Genomic DNA, 14,034 nt, shown 5'->3' with positions numbered 1-14,034 from the left:
CGCTTTCTCAAAGGTCTTCAACTCAACGCTCTCTTGTAGACCCCTTTGATGAAAAAAAATGTTCAAAAGAGTTACGAAATCTCACCGAAAGCACCATAGATAAACTGAAAGAGACTGGTTATGCCCAAATGTCCACATTGTGTACAAAATTACGCATTTGCACGTCCTGCCGTCTAGAATTTGACAAACGAGCCATCTGTATATCATCGGTAAAGCAGGGCGCAGGAAGTTCGAAAACGACAACAACTGAGAAATTGCCATCAGCGACATCTGTTTAAACAATTTAATTACGCCCCTTTTCAAAAATGCCCTGTAATATTCTTCAACATCTATACCCATTTCAATATTTTTAACGTTGCAAAACACGCTTTCAACATTCATCTTGAAGAAGAGGGAAAACACTTGTCCTCAAATGTAACAGCAAATTAATGAATAAACGACTAATGCGCGGAGGGCGTGATAAAATCGGAACATTACTGTACATAGTATATTATATGTATATATAATATATAATAAAAACAACTTGTTTTACTCACGCAAGGCCATTAACAATAAAATCAGCATCAAACTTCAATTTCCGGCCGAAATAATTTACACTAAAAAAAATTATTACTAAATGTGAAAATTGTGAAATGTTTGAATTGTCATAACTTTTTTGTTTATTTTCATGGTAGATTACGTTGGTAAAAAGATAGGGTTTAGAGATATTTGAGTTTTCGTGACAAAAATGATATTTTTTAATGTTAAAAAAGATTTTTTTCACAGTGTATATTTTCTTAGGAATCGCCATTTAGTTATCTAACTTTGCTAAACAATAAAATCAGCATCAAATCGCGATTCCCGGCCGAAATAATTTACACAGAAAATTTTTTTTACTAAATGTAAAAATTGTGAAATTTTTGAAATGTTATAACTTTTTTGTTTATTAGTTTACCATCACCAAATTTTTATGGTTGATTGCTAATACAATGGACCGTTTTCCCTAAAAAATTCAAGTTGGTAAAAAGATAGGGTTTTGAGATATTTGAGTTTTTGTGACAAAAATGATGTTTTTCAATGATAAAATAGATTTTTTTTCACAGTGTATATTTTCTTAGAAATCACCATTTAGCTATCTAACTTTGCTGAAAAATTCATAACAATCGAACAATCCGTTTTTGCTGTGCATATTTTTGAATGTTTTTGAACCATTTTCACATACACCCTTTTGAAAAGTTAGTCGTGGCTCTAAATAAAAATTTGATATCGAAAAATGGCGATTTAGATGGAACTGAAAAACTGTGCAAAGTTTCAGTTCAATAGAAAATCATGAATTAAAAATTTTCCTTAATTTTGATGCTGTTGCTTGGAATCGCTCAATAGGAAGCAATCAGTGAAGTACTAGATTGAAAGTAGTGAGCTGGATTTTTGTATGGTGAGATGATCAGTTCTCCGTTTCTGCAATGAAATGGTGCAAACAGCGTGGGTTATATGATTCCTTGCCTAATTTGATGCTGTTTGAGCAAAAGTTTGGGTAACTGTGTTGTTGAAGTTGCAAGAAATAAATAATACAACAACACAGTTAAACAAACTTTTGCTCAAACAGCATCAAATTAGGCAAGAAATCATATAACCCACGCTGTTTGCACCATTTCATTGCAGAAACGGAGAACTGATCATCTCACCATACAAAAATCCAGCTCACTACTTTCAATCTAGTACTTCACTGATTGCTTCCTATTGGAAGAAAACACATTGAACTTTAGGATACCGGCAACTACACTGAAAATATTCTACACGTTCGAGCCACATGTTTCAAACATGAATTTTCACTACGTTATCCAAGTATTTAACGTGACAATCCAAACATAGACATACTTTTCGATATCATGTGTAAAACACGTTAGTTTGGTATCATAAATGTCAAATTTCTTAGAATATCAGTACCGGGAACCAGTGTTGCCACATTTAAATATGTATTTTGCCTTTCAAAAATCTTTATAATCTGTATCACCATTTTTTGTCAAAAATCTGTATGTAATCTGTAATATTTCGCGAAAAATCTGTTTAAAATTCTGTAAGTTTCTGAAAAATCTGTATAATCTGTATCATTTTCAAAAATCTGTAATATTGGTGTACAGAATTCTGTATGAAAAGCTGCACGAAAATCTGCATGATTTCAGAAAAAATCTGTATATGTGGCATCCCTGCCGGGAACCCTGCTCCGCGTTCCTATTCACCAAAAATGAAGCAAGCTAAGATATACTCAACGCGGGCGAATGCGATGATGTACATTAAGTTATAGGCGAACCATTTCCATTATCGATACATAAACACACTGTCAAACACGATCAAATCATGTGCAAAAGACAGTGGTTTAGAACCTAAATTATTCAACATTTGATTCGAAAGAATTACACGTTAATATAGCTTGCTGTTTTAAAGGATACATTAACGTGTAAACGAACATGAATGAGGCGTGTCGATTATTTTCAGTGTAGAATGATCATTATTATTGAATTAATTAGAGAAAATTACATTTCAATTTCACTGGAAAAGGTCAAGTAACCGTTCGCAAATTATTTTTTCAGGGGATTTTCATGGATTAAGTGAAACCCGCATGGAAGTGAAACTCAAAAAAAAAAAGTTATTGGAAATTTCGCACTGTATCGTATTATAAATTGTACAGTGACCCCACAATTTATGAATCGGCAAAAATGCCCACAGTTTATGGATCACTCATTTGATCAACATGGTGATTCATAAATAGTGTACAAAATTAAGGTGATTCATATGTGTATGGTTTTCAATTTCAAGTGGGTTTTACTCCAGTCGAAAGTATGCAAAATCGAATCGTGTAGTTGTCATCCATCACTAACGATCCATGCATGAATGTGATGATGGCAATATGTTCTGTGCACAGGGTTGCCACATTTAAATCTGTATATTTTTCGTAAAAAATCTGTATATCTGTATTTCAAAGCAAAAAATCTGTATTTTCAATCTGTATCAATAATTATTGAGAAAAAGGCAAAAAATCGACTAAGAAACAAAGAAAATCCAAATATTTATAACTCTAGCTGGGATTGTCACGCAAATTTTTTATGTTGACAGCAATATCCAAAATTTGTATTTTGACTTTGGCTCAAAAATCTGTATGAATCTGTATTGTTTTTCAGAAAATCTGTAAACATATCTGTAAAATCTGTATAATTTCTAAGTTATCAAAAAATCTGTAATTCTGTATATACAGATTCTGTATCGGAAAATTTCGGTAAAATCTGTAAAATACAGATTAATCTGTCTGTGTGGCAAACCTGTCTGTGCATTCAGTTGTTTCCTCATTTTCAAGGGAACTATTTGGTGGTCACCGTCACCGATAGCACAGAGACTAACCGAATTTTTAATTCTCGCGTTTAGTATCATTCAGGCGTAACTACAATGATCATTTCCCTTCATCGATTTTCTCTTCGGATTATCCCGGGAAATACGACCAATATTCTGATGATCTCTTGGTGTTTCGATGAAGGAGAACTAGGACTAGCATGCAAAACAAAAACAACCGAACATGATTTGCCGGTCAAGTTATTATTCAAGAGAAAATCGATGAAGAGGAATCGATCATTGTAGATACGCCCGTATATAACTGAGCGCAAGAATTTCACCTTTTCGAGTATATGCCAAATTATACCATTATAGCAAATACTAGGTCAATTATACTGAATAAATATTTCAAATTCATAATGATTTGGAAGCCTGTTTGGAAGCGAAAAATTACTTAAATTCTACGGGAAATCTTATGTAGATTTTTTCCATCCAATTTCACATTTATGTTGAAACGTCAACTTCGTGAGTGTAATGATCAAGGAACTGGTTACGCTATCGATGGCTGTATTTGACGCAACTGTGTTACCTTCGCTTTGCAATTGCAACCAATGTTCATTCACGCAGCGTGCGTCGACTCACACACGAATGAGATGATCGTGATTCGATTTTAGGACGATTGCCGTACTGATTCGTCATTCCAAAACACGATTTTGACAATTTGGGCTGGATAATCGGACAAATCATTAGAATAACTAGCCACAGAAGTCCAATGTCGCGACTGTTCGTGTGACTAACATCTAGTTTGCCACGCCCTTACAGCGTCATTAGCGGTAGTAGAAGTGTCAAATAAATTTTGTTTACCAAAACAAAAGATCCTCCACACGATGGACACTTAATAACAATGAATTATGGCAATTTAAGTTATTTATAAAATTTAATCGAAAAAGTGACTACAGCGCCATTGAAGTTCTAGTGTATTTCTATTGACAAATCAGTCGATTTCGGGATGGAGCTTCCGTTCAATGCACCTAACCGCCGTCTAGCACGTTAGCGCCGCTCTTTCGTCGTCGTCGTTTGCTCTCACATTCTCTCCTACTCTCGTTCTCTTGGTGTGCAGTGTGCTGCGGCGGCCGTCGTCGCGGTCGTCACCTGCTAACCAAATTACACCTGTCGCTCGGGTGAAAAATGCTGGCCCGGATCACTAAATCGGCCATAACTCCGGAACGCCTTGACCGATCCGAACCATTTTCAATAGCAAACAATGCGGTAAAATTCCGGTTCGATTCGAGCAATAATCCGAAAAATCGACCAATGGGAAGTGCCTTAAAAGTGAGTGAACTTATTTTGTTCACAGACACACATACATACACACATACAGACATCATCTCAATTCGTCGAACTGAGTTGATTGGTATATGTGACTTGACCCTCCGAGCCTTCTAACGAAAATTCTTTTTTTGAGTGAACATATAGCCTTTCAGTTCACTTAGGTGAACGAGAAAGGCAAAAAAACCGAAAACAATATTCAGCAAAGAGCCCGGTAGAGGTAGGCGACTTCGTGGGCGGCCGCGAACTCGCTGGCTGCACGCGGTTGAAGAAGATCTACGACCCTACACGTTCGGGGAAACTGGAGGAACATCGACCAAGACCAACGAAGGTGGTGCTCTTCTATACGCTCGGCGTTGGAGTAAAGTTACTTTGTGGCCAACAAGGTAGGTACATGAATACCTGGAAGGGCAGCGTGCAAGGTGAGCGGACTCCTAGGTGCAGAACGATCTGGCAAATGTGGGACGCGGCCGAGGATGGAGCACGGCAGCTATGAAGTATTGTGACGAAGAACGGTTGATTCGGTTTTATTATGATTGTAATGTTATGTAAAATAAATGAAATAAATGAACTAGCACCAGCACACTGTTACAAATTTATGCAAATGTACCATCTTAGCTCAACAGGCGGCGGTGTATCGTTGCTTCGGAATGTTGGCTTTGCAGTCTTTTGGGGAATCGAAAACACTAGTTTATGATTTTTCCCGACGTTTCGGTCCGTATGGGACCTTTTTCAAGGGTTCTAAAATATAATTATTCAACTATCAATACAAAATTTTAAACATTTAATTAGTTTTACAATTTACCAATCGGTCAAGGTTTCCTAGTCAAGATGGCTTTGCTAAACTCAAAAATGTCATGCGGAAGTTTTGGTCTAAATGGAAGATTCAAAAGTCAATTTTCATTTTATACATATTTGTTGTCCTGCACTGTACTCACATAGATTGAGTCCGTTCGGTTTTCAACCGTCGTGATGCGGACAATCTCCTACCTATCGGGCGGTCTAGAATTCGGTCCCTGTTTTTGGAATCTTCCACCATTGCTTTTCGCATGATATTCTTTTTGTTTGTGTGAGTCACTTTCTCTCTGTTTAGTTTAGTGTGTGTCTTAACTATCTAACCCTGAGAAGATTCTCCCATCTATCTATTTTGTTTTGATCGTCATCTTCCATTCGTCGTCTCGTTTTTCAGTAAGTGTAATAGTCCAGCATAAGCTACATGGAGATTGTCAGTGTCTGTGCGTTTGTTTACAGTATTGTTAGTGTTGTATATGTGGCAACTTTCAAGAATGTGTAGATTGTTTGTTTTGAATGTCCTATCTATGATGTTTGTTTCGTCTAGCTTAAAATTATGGTCCATCGTTGCTGCATGGTTAACAAGTGCCGTTTTTTCCCTCACCCAGCTAACCTTCGCGTCTTCGTTTGTATACCCTTTGTCTAGTAGTGTTTTTAGCTTTTTCAAGTTTGATCTATGTCCAGATATTCTTTGTTTTAGTTTTGTACTGGTCATTCCTATATAGCATGCCTCACAATCTGCGCAGTCTATTTTGTAAACAACGTTACTTTGTTCGGTGTTGGGTGTTTTGTCTTTTACCGACGGAAGAAGAGACCCAATTGTTTTGTGTTGTCTGTTTGCTATTTTTATCCCTGGGTAGTCCCTTTTTAGTGTTTTGGTTATTTGTTGTGTTAATCCGTCAATGTTTGTGAGCGAGTAGAATTTCATTTCGTCTTGGTGTGTTTCTGTCTCGGTTTCTGTTCTACTCACGTCCATAGCTGTATTGTTGTTTACCGTTTGATGTTTTGCGCGGTTGATTAGTCTGTTGATGAGGCATTTCGGGTAGTCGTTTGCTTTCAGGTGGCGGTGTACGATTTCTCTTTTCCTTTTTAGGTCCAAGTTCGTGGAGAAAACCATCACCCGCTTAACGAAGTTTTGAGCTACATTCATCTTTTGGTGCATTGGATGACCGGAATGAAAATTGAGGAAACGTCCCGACGCGATGCTCTTGCAGTACCATTCCGTTTTTACCGTGTCGTCCTCCTGTCGGATGAGTGCCATATCCAGGAAGGGGAGCCTTCTACCTTCCTCCATCTCCAGAGTGAACTGGATGTTTTGGTTGACTTCGTTGAACGTGTTTACGACGTCTTGTACTTTGTCGGGTGGAAGTACCAGAAATAGATCATCCACATACTTTTTTATGAATGGGATGACACAGCTTGTTTTGGAGATCGCTTCGTCCAGTATGTCTTCCATCACCAAGTCAGCGATGATTGGGGACAGGGGGTTTCCCATGGCGGTTCCAAATTTTTGTATATAGTAAGCTCCTTCGAATGAGAAGTAACTACAATCAATACAAAATTCGGTAATTTCCCAGAATAGGTCGAGACATATCGGTGTGTGGTTCTCTATGTCATTCCAGCGGCGAAAGATGCTGTGTCGAACTAACTCTTTTGGAATCGACGTGAAAAGCGAAACCACGTCAAAGGAAACCAAAATGTGTCCCGTCGGAAGGCAGATGTTGTTGACATATTGGCAGAACTCGAGCGAATCCTTGATGTTGTACTTGCTAGTTAGTGATTTTCGTAGAATCGATCCGACAAACTTTGATAGTTCGTAGGATGGAGCTGTCATACATGGTACAACAGGACGGAGCGGTAATCCTGCTTTGTGTGCTTTAGGCTGACCATATATTTTCGGGCAAACAGCTTTATAGGTCCTTAGCTTCATCGCCGTGCGTGTGTCTATGAGCTTTAGGTCCTGCAGGCGTCATACGATGCTGTTGTTCTTCGTTTGGAAAGAGGACGTTGGATCTTTATCGACGGTTACGTAGGTTTTGTCGCTAGTTAGCAACTGCTTCATCTTGGTTGCGTACTCATTTTTGTCCATGATGACGGTTTTATTGCCTTTATCAGCTTTTGCAATGACTATATTGGGATGTTCTTTCAGAAACTGTCTGGTTTCCTTTTCTGCTTCTTTGTAGAACTTCCTGGTAGAGTCGCATCTGGCATTTCTTCGTTTTTTGGTGTACGTAGTTTTGGAAGTTGTTTGCCACAGCACATCGTGTTCTGTCCTGCACCTGCACATCGTCATTGCTTCGGATGACTGCTTCGACATCAGCGAGAAGGTGGTAAAAGGGGGTTTCCTTTGTACTTTTATACGGAAGGGCGAACTTGGGACCCAAACTCAGCATCCGCTCCACATTGGGTGGAACGCTGATCGCTGTTGCGTTGTGTAGAGCTTTCTTGTTTGTCGATGGCAGTTTTTCAGGGTGGCCAGACGCTGCTCGCTCGAATATTTGTACAAACTTGTTATTCGTAGCACTTTCCCTTTTGCTCCTCTGCTTGTTCCGGTACTTTCGCTGGTTCTCGATGAACGGGGACCATACTGTTTCTGGTACCGCTTGTTTCAGACGGGTTTCTAGTGTCTGATACTGGCGACTGTATTCACTAATTTTGTGGAACGTCTGCTTGATTTCCACATTGAGGATGGATGACTTGAAGCGCGACACTGTTCTTTCCAATTTTCGTAGGTATGGGCTACGTTCTTCCATGGCTTCGAAAAGACAGTTGAACGAGTTCTGGATGTGGACCGGAAACACACCACTCCTACGGCACTTGATGAGAAAATCTTTTCGGGTCTCCATGTTGCTTAATTTTCGGTTTGTATCAGCGAATTGCTTCATCGTTATTCTTGGAATGCCGGACTATTACACTTACTGAAAAACGAGACGACGAATAGAAGATGACGATCAAAACAAAATAGATAGATGAGAGAATCTTCTCAGGGTTAGATAGTTAAGACACACACTAAACTAAACAGAGAGAAAGTGACTCACAGAAACAAAAAGAATATCATGCGAAAAGCAATGGTGGAAGATTCCAAAAACAGGGACCGAATTCTAGACCGCCCGATAGGTAGGAGATTGTCCGCATCACGACGGTTGAAAACCGAACGGACAACAAATATGTATAAAATGAAAATTGACCTTTGAATCTTCCATTTAGACCAAAACTTCCGCATGACATTTTTGAGTTTAGCAAAGCCATCTTGACTAGGAAACCTTGACCGATTGGTAAATTGTAAAACTAATTAAATGTTTAAAATTTTGTATTGATAGTTGAATAATTATATTTTAGAACCCTTGAAAAAGGTCCCATACGGACCGAAACGTCGGGAAAAATCATAAACTAGTGTTTTCGATTCCCCAAAAGACTGCAAAGCCAACATTCCGAAGCAAAATCATCCCAGTCGCATCCCAACCAAGGTGTATCGTTGATAAAGTAGTTTTTGGCTAAATGCGCTGCTGAGATGGGTCCCGTAACGTGGGTAGATCACCTTACAATGGTGTGTTGCGGTGTAAGATTTGCCTCACCAAATATAAGCCTTGCTACATATTTTCCTATCTAAAGTAATCAGACAGTTATGTACCTTTCAAGATCTAAGTTTGGTGTACTTTTACTAGACTTTTTATGTGTGTACTTACCTCACCGATCAGGCTAAGGCCGGGGTGGCCTTTGCTGTACATAGTAGCCGTCTCCATTCCACTCGGTCCATGGCTGTTTGTCTCCAGTTCCGCACTCTGCGTAGGGTCCGCAGATCCTCCTCCACTTGGTTGACCCACCTAGCTCGCTGCGCTTCACGTCTTCTTGTACCGGTCGGATGACTCTCGAGAACCATTTTAGTCGGGTTGCTATCCGACATCCTGATGACGTGACCCGCCCACCGTAGCCTCCCGATTTTCGCGGTATGGACGGTAGTTGGTTCTCTCAGCAGCTGATGCAGCTCGTGGTTCATTCGCCTTCTCCAAGTCCCGTCTTCCATCTGCACTCTGCCGTAGATGGTACGTAACACCTTCCGTTCGAAAACTCCAAGGGTGCGTTGGTCCTCTGCACGTAGGGTCCATGTCTCGTGCCCATAGAGGACTACCGGTCTAATCTGCGTTATGTAGATAGTTACGTTCGTGTTACGGCAAACTTTATTCGATCGTAGAGTTCTGCGGAGTCCAAAGTAAGCTCGATTTCCTGCCACAATGCGTCTCTGAATTTCTCTGCTGGTGTCGTTGTCGGTGGTCACCAGTGAACCCAAGTACACGAATTCTTCAACCGCCTCGATTTCATCACCGTTGATATAAATTCGGGATGAAAATCGTTCCACTCGTGTTTATCCCCGCTCTCCTAATTACACCCTCTAAAGCAATGTTGAACAGCAAGCACGAAAGACCATCACCGTGCCGTAACCCTCTGCGAGATTCGAAGGGACTCGAGAGTGTCCCTGATACTTGAACTACGCAAATCACTTGATCCATCGTCGCCGTATCAGTTTATCCGGGAATCCGTATTCGTGCATAATCTGCCATAGCTGTTCTCGATCGATTGTATCATACGCCGATTTGAAATCGATGAACAAGTGATTTGTGGGCACGTTGTATTCGCGGCGTTTCTGCAACACCTGGCGGATGGCGAACATCTGGTCCGTTGTAGCACGTTCATCCTTGAATCCAGCCTGATATTGCCCCACGAACTCTCTTGCAATCGGTGATAGAAGGTGGCATAAAATTTGAGAAAGTACCTTTTTATTGCTAACTAGCTGTCCCGGTAAACTTTGTCTTGCCGCCTTGTGTTGGTTTGGCAACTGTTGAGCTCAAAATAGCACCGCACTCTAGATTGGTTTCATTTCGATCGTGTTGATTTCCTTCCCAGCGCATGAACTATCAGTACTTTATAAATTTTCTAACTTTTCTAGTTGATTTTCGTAACTTTTTGTATACACAGCAACCACGAATAAAAACCGAACCATGCAAAAATCATGCTGATCGGTTCATCCGTTCTTGAGTTTTATTGCTTCAAATGAACTTCTATATAGATATATGGATTACCATTGTATTTCAGGAGGATTCAGGTAAATTTCTAGTATGAATGCTAACCAAATATAATTATAACCTTTTAGTTTTCAGATGAGAAAACGGTAAGAATGTTCTATCAGACAACAAAAAATCACACATATACAAACATATATCATATATTGGGAAAGGGAGGGGCCATCAGGGCACCCGATTGATTTGATTTGGGCTGGATCCTGAGCCTCCAAGTTGTTAACATTTCGTGGATTGAGGACGGGCTCTTCGACCCCATCTATTGGGAGTATTCTGTCAATCGAGGGCTTGATGTTGCAGTTGTTCGTGAGAACATTCTTTTGGAAGGAGATTCTTTTCCCCTGACGCGGGTTTCGCGCAAGTGTCTTTGCTTGCGGGTCTGCAAACCCCTTTTTGGCCCTGCATACAGGTGAATGCCTGATCACTAACAACAGCACAATCTTGATCAAATCGCTTTCCAGATTATTCCAGTGCTATAGGCAGATGCCTTGCTACAATAGATGGTAAAACAAAATCATCAAATGCACTGCTGGTGTAGACTGACCCGACGAATAAATTGGTTTCTGAAAGTACCCACAGTGCCAAGATATGTATACATAAGAAACTCTTCCTGTGCCTGGCAGGTGACCCCACGAAAATTATTTGGACTCTGTAATTGTAAATTTACTACTCGGTTTTTCATGATTGCTCAAAGGGGTTTCAGGTAATTCTGTAATCAATAATGTATCTGCCTCCAAAGAGATTTTACGAATATTCAATCTTTTGAAACTCTTAATAATATTGTAAATGCATTAGTCTCAACAATATTTCCACTGTCGTATCAAGCGAATACCAGTTTGCATCTGTTTACACTTTCAATTCTCCAGAAGTACTCCCGTTTTTAAACGAAAAAAGTGTATAAAATAGCATTGTACTTCACCTTATTTTACCCTATCGAGTGTTCTAGCCCTTCCACACAGCTGCAATGTGATTCGCCTACAGAAGATCAATTTCACATGGGTGTCGTTTGTGCTGTTGAATAAAAAGTCAAACGGGTCAAATTGTCTAGGATGAACGACCGGCGAGCATGATGATGCTACATTTTCATTATAAGAACACCTATTGAAGATAGAGCAAAGCCAAAAAATCTGACAGCTGGGGTTTGAACTTGGGGAGGTGCTGCAAAAACAAATTCTCGTTTCACTCACATTTAAATTTTAGGGATGCGTACTGTTCCTTTGAATTTCACAAAGAATTTGGGATGCTTTATTTCTGTGCTTAACGTTGTTATGCTGGTCTTACTTAAAATTAATGAAGCTTTTCACATGTAACTAGATCATCCCTTAAAAACGTTAAAATCAATCACATTTGGAGTATGTATTGAACACCCCTTTGTCTCCTAATATCCCAGACGTCCACAAAATGATTGCACCGTAATCCACCCCACAATCACATGTTGCTTCTCGACTCAATAAGTATCTTCAGTCGTCGTTGTCGTCGTCGTCGTAGTCTACGTCTCGGACACGAAGATGGATAACAATTGAAAAGAGTTATACCCGATGAAGTTGCACTCGGTCCGAGAACACACTTCCCAATACGAGACGAAGTCCTCTCTTTCATTGCACTACTGCTGCACCGTCATCATCCAGCAGCTCAGAGCTGAGCTGTGTTGATCATCCCCTTTTTCTCTTTGAGCCGCAATCATGCTGCAGAGCCACATTGGGTGGATGATAATGATGTTTGTTTGTTTGTTGCTACATTTCTGCACCACCCATGCTTTTCGGTCCGAAATGTTGATTTTGCACCCCCTCACTCAGCCGCTGCCTGAGGAGAACTCAAAAGAAGTTAAACCCCTCGGACTGCGGCAGCAGCAGCGAAGGCGACGTAGCAAATGCTGAACCAGCATTTGTCTATTGACGGATCTTTTACGTTGTGGCTGCATCTACCGCATACTCGTCATCGTTGTCTATACGTAAGAAGTGCATAGAGGGGGTGGGAATAAATGTTTCACATATGAAAAATGTACATGGTAACCTAGAAATTCGTCAAAACATTCACTCGAGCTTGCTCAAACAATGTTGTTGTCATTTAAGTATAACGAATCAGGTGGAAAGTTTGACTTAGTATACTTCAAAAACGCATTTTATAACCTCTCCCTCCCAGAAACTTTAGGAACTGCTCAGTCCACGTTGCAGCAGCAGGTTGAATCACATGGTCCATCATCAGACTCGACGACTGTCAGAGCCCTGCCCTAGCCGTCGTCTTCGTGGTGGGGTTGGTAATTCTATTCTCTGTGAAATTGAAAAATAGAAGATGCAATTTCACTTGTTTGTGTGTGATTGAATGAGTCCGGTGCGCTGGAAATGCACAATGGATGGAAGGTACGTACGTACATATGACACAAAGGTTTTCCCTGTGGAAAAGTGTTCGTTACTGTTGAATGTGATCACGATAGCACATACTTCTTGAAAGCTTTAGTAATGCTGTGAAATGGAAAAAGAAAGAAAAATTTGATACCTTTGAATTTTAGTAACTTGCATTACTTTTCTTTAGTTCCTTCAGCACTCTACTCATTGATTATTGAGTCATTACTATTCATCCAATAGATAATGGATTTTAACAAATGAGCCATCCATCAAGCACGTAGACTAGTTTTCTAATTCATTTGATTGTAAATGAAAGCTGTCTTGGAATTTTCCTTGACTTTCTTGGGCTGCAAAACATTAAGTCGATGAGGAGAGCGTCCAACATAGCTCTGGTCCTCACAAGTTTCCACCTCATGCTTTCACGGGTCAAGCGATGACGAAGACTGTCAGCTAAGCAGGGATGTTGTCCGGCATTCTTGCAACATGCCCTGCTTGGGTGGTTCAAAAAATCGTTTTTGCTCCACACCGATTATTCGATTCATAACCAGATTCTAAGCCTTCTCTCAAAAAATGAGCTGATTTAGTTGAAAATTGAGAGTGCACAAACCCTTCAAAGTTTGTATGGGAAATACTATGGGAAAAGGACGTTTTTCATTGAATTGACCGTAGCATTTCTCCAAGTGCCCTAGAGTGTAAGTTGAACCTTGGTACTCCTAGGCTACTCTATCAGCTACAACTTTGCCGAAGGCCACATTCAAATTGAACGCCTCATTGATTTCTTATCGTTTTTTATCCAGAATGAAAAGCTTTGATCATGACGATTACACTATTCGATGGGCATCACTCCACTGGCCATGATTTATGTGTGCTATTCATGGTTTTTTTATTTTTATTTTTTTTTGAACCATGCTAATGACCTGAAAAAAAAATGGATGAGTCTTTGTTGTTAATCATTGCGAGAACATTATATGTAGTGAATCAGATATTTTGCCTTCTTTTATTCAATAGCTGTTCTTCCTAGCTTTACTGCAGAACTCTTCATTGGCTATTTGTGCTTAGTAATCATTCTTTCTTGGAATGATAGGTCTTCCTCTCCTCTTCTTGGCGTAACGTCCTCACTGGGACAAAGCCTGTTTCTCAGCTTAGTGTTCAATGAGCACTTCCACAGTTTTTAACTGAGAGCTTCCTCT

General features: G+C 39.9%; 2 protein-coding genes and 1 long non-coding RNA gene across 4 annotated transcripts in view; 1 reads left to right on the top strand and 2 right to left on the bottom strand.

Moving 5' to 3' along the window:
- Positions 1 to 846: 846 nt before the first annotated feature.
- Positions 847 to 14,034, bottom strand: part of LOC109408096 (uncharacterized) — a gene marked incomplete in the record, with an annotated part of 30,165 nt that continues 16,977 nt past the window's right edge. The window contains 1 exon segment of the mRNA XM_062853261.1: positions 847 to 1,148.
- On the bottom strand, positions 5,291 to 7,195 carry LOC134288422 (uncharacterized). 2 transcript variants are annotated; one of them, XM_062853260.1, is made up of 3 exons: positions 5,571 to 7,195; positions 5,438 to 5,505; positions 5,291 to 5,373 (listed from the first exon to the last, which is right to left on the bottom strand). In XM_062853260.1, exon 1 carries the CDS (start codon positions 6,917 to 6,919, stop codon positions 5,792 to 5,794), a length of 1,128 nt encoding a protein of 375 aa, XP_062709244.1. In that variant the 5' UTR covers positions 6,920 to 7,195; the 3' UTR covers positions 5,291 to 5,373; positions 5,438 to 5,505; positions 5,571 to 5,791. The 2 variants fall into 2 exon arrangements, with proteins under 2 accessions (XP_062709244.1, XP_062709243.1); XM_062853259.1 differs by having other exon boundaries at positions 5,291 to 5,505.
- On the top strand, positions 8,633 to 8,814 carry LOC134288423 (uncharacterized). Its single transcript, XR_009997949.1, has 2 exons — positions 8,633 to 8,699; positions 8,764 to 8,814. It is a non-coding gene; the product is annotated as an uncharacterized LOC134288423 (long non-coding RNA).

This window comes from Aedes albopictus, chromosome 2 (genome assembly GCF_035046485.1).
Source record: "Aedes albopictus strain Foshan chromosome 2, AalbF5, whole genome shotgun sequence".
Taxonomy (NCBI): domain Eukaryota; kingdom Metazoa; phylum Arthropoda; class Insecta; order Diptera; family Culicidae; genus Aedes; species Aedes albopictus.
The sequence above is the reverse complement of the archived record's forward strand: the minus strand, read 5'-3'. Positions and strand labels throughout refer to the sequence as shown.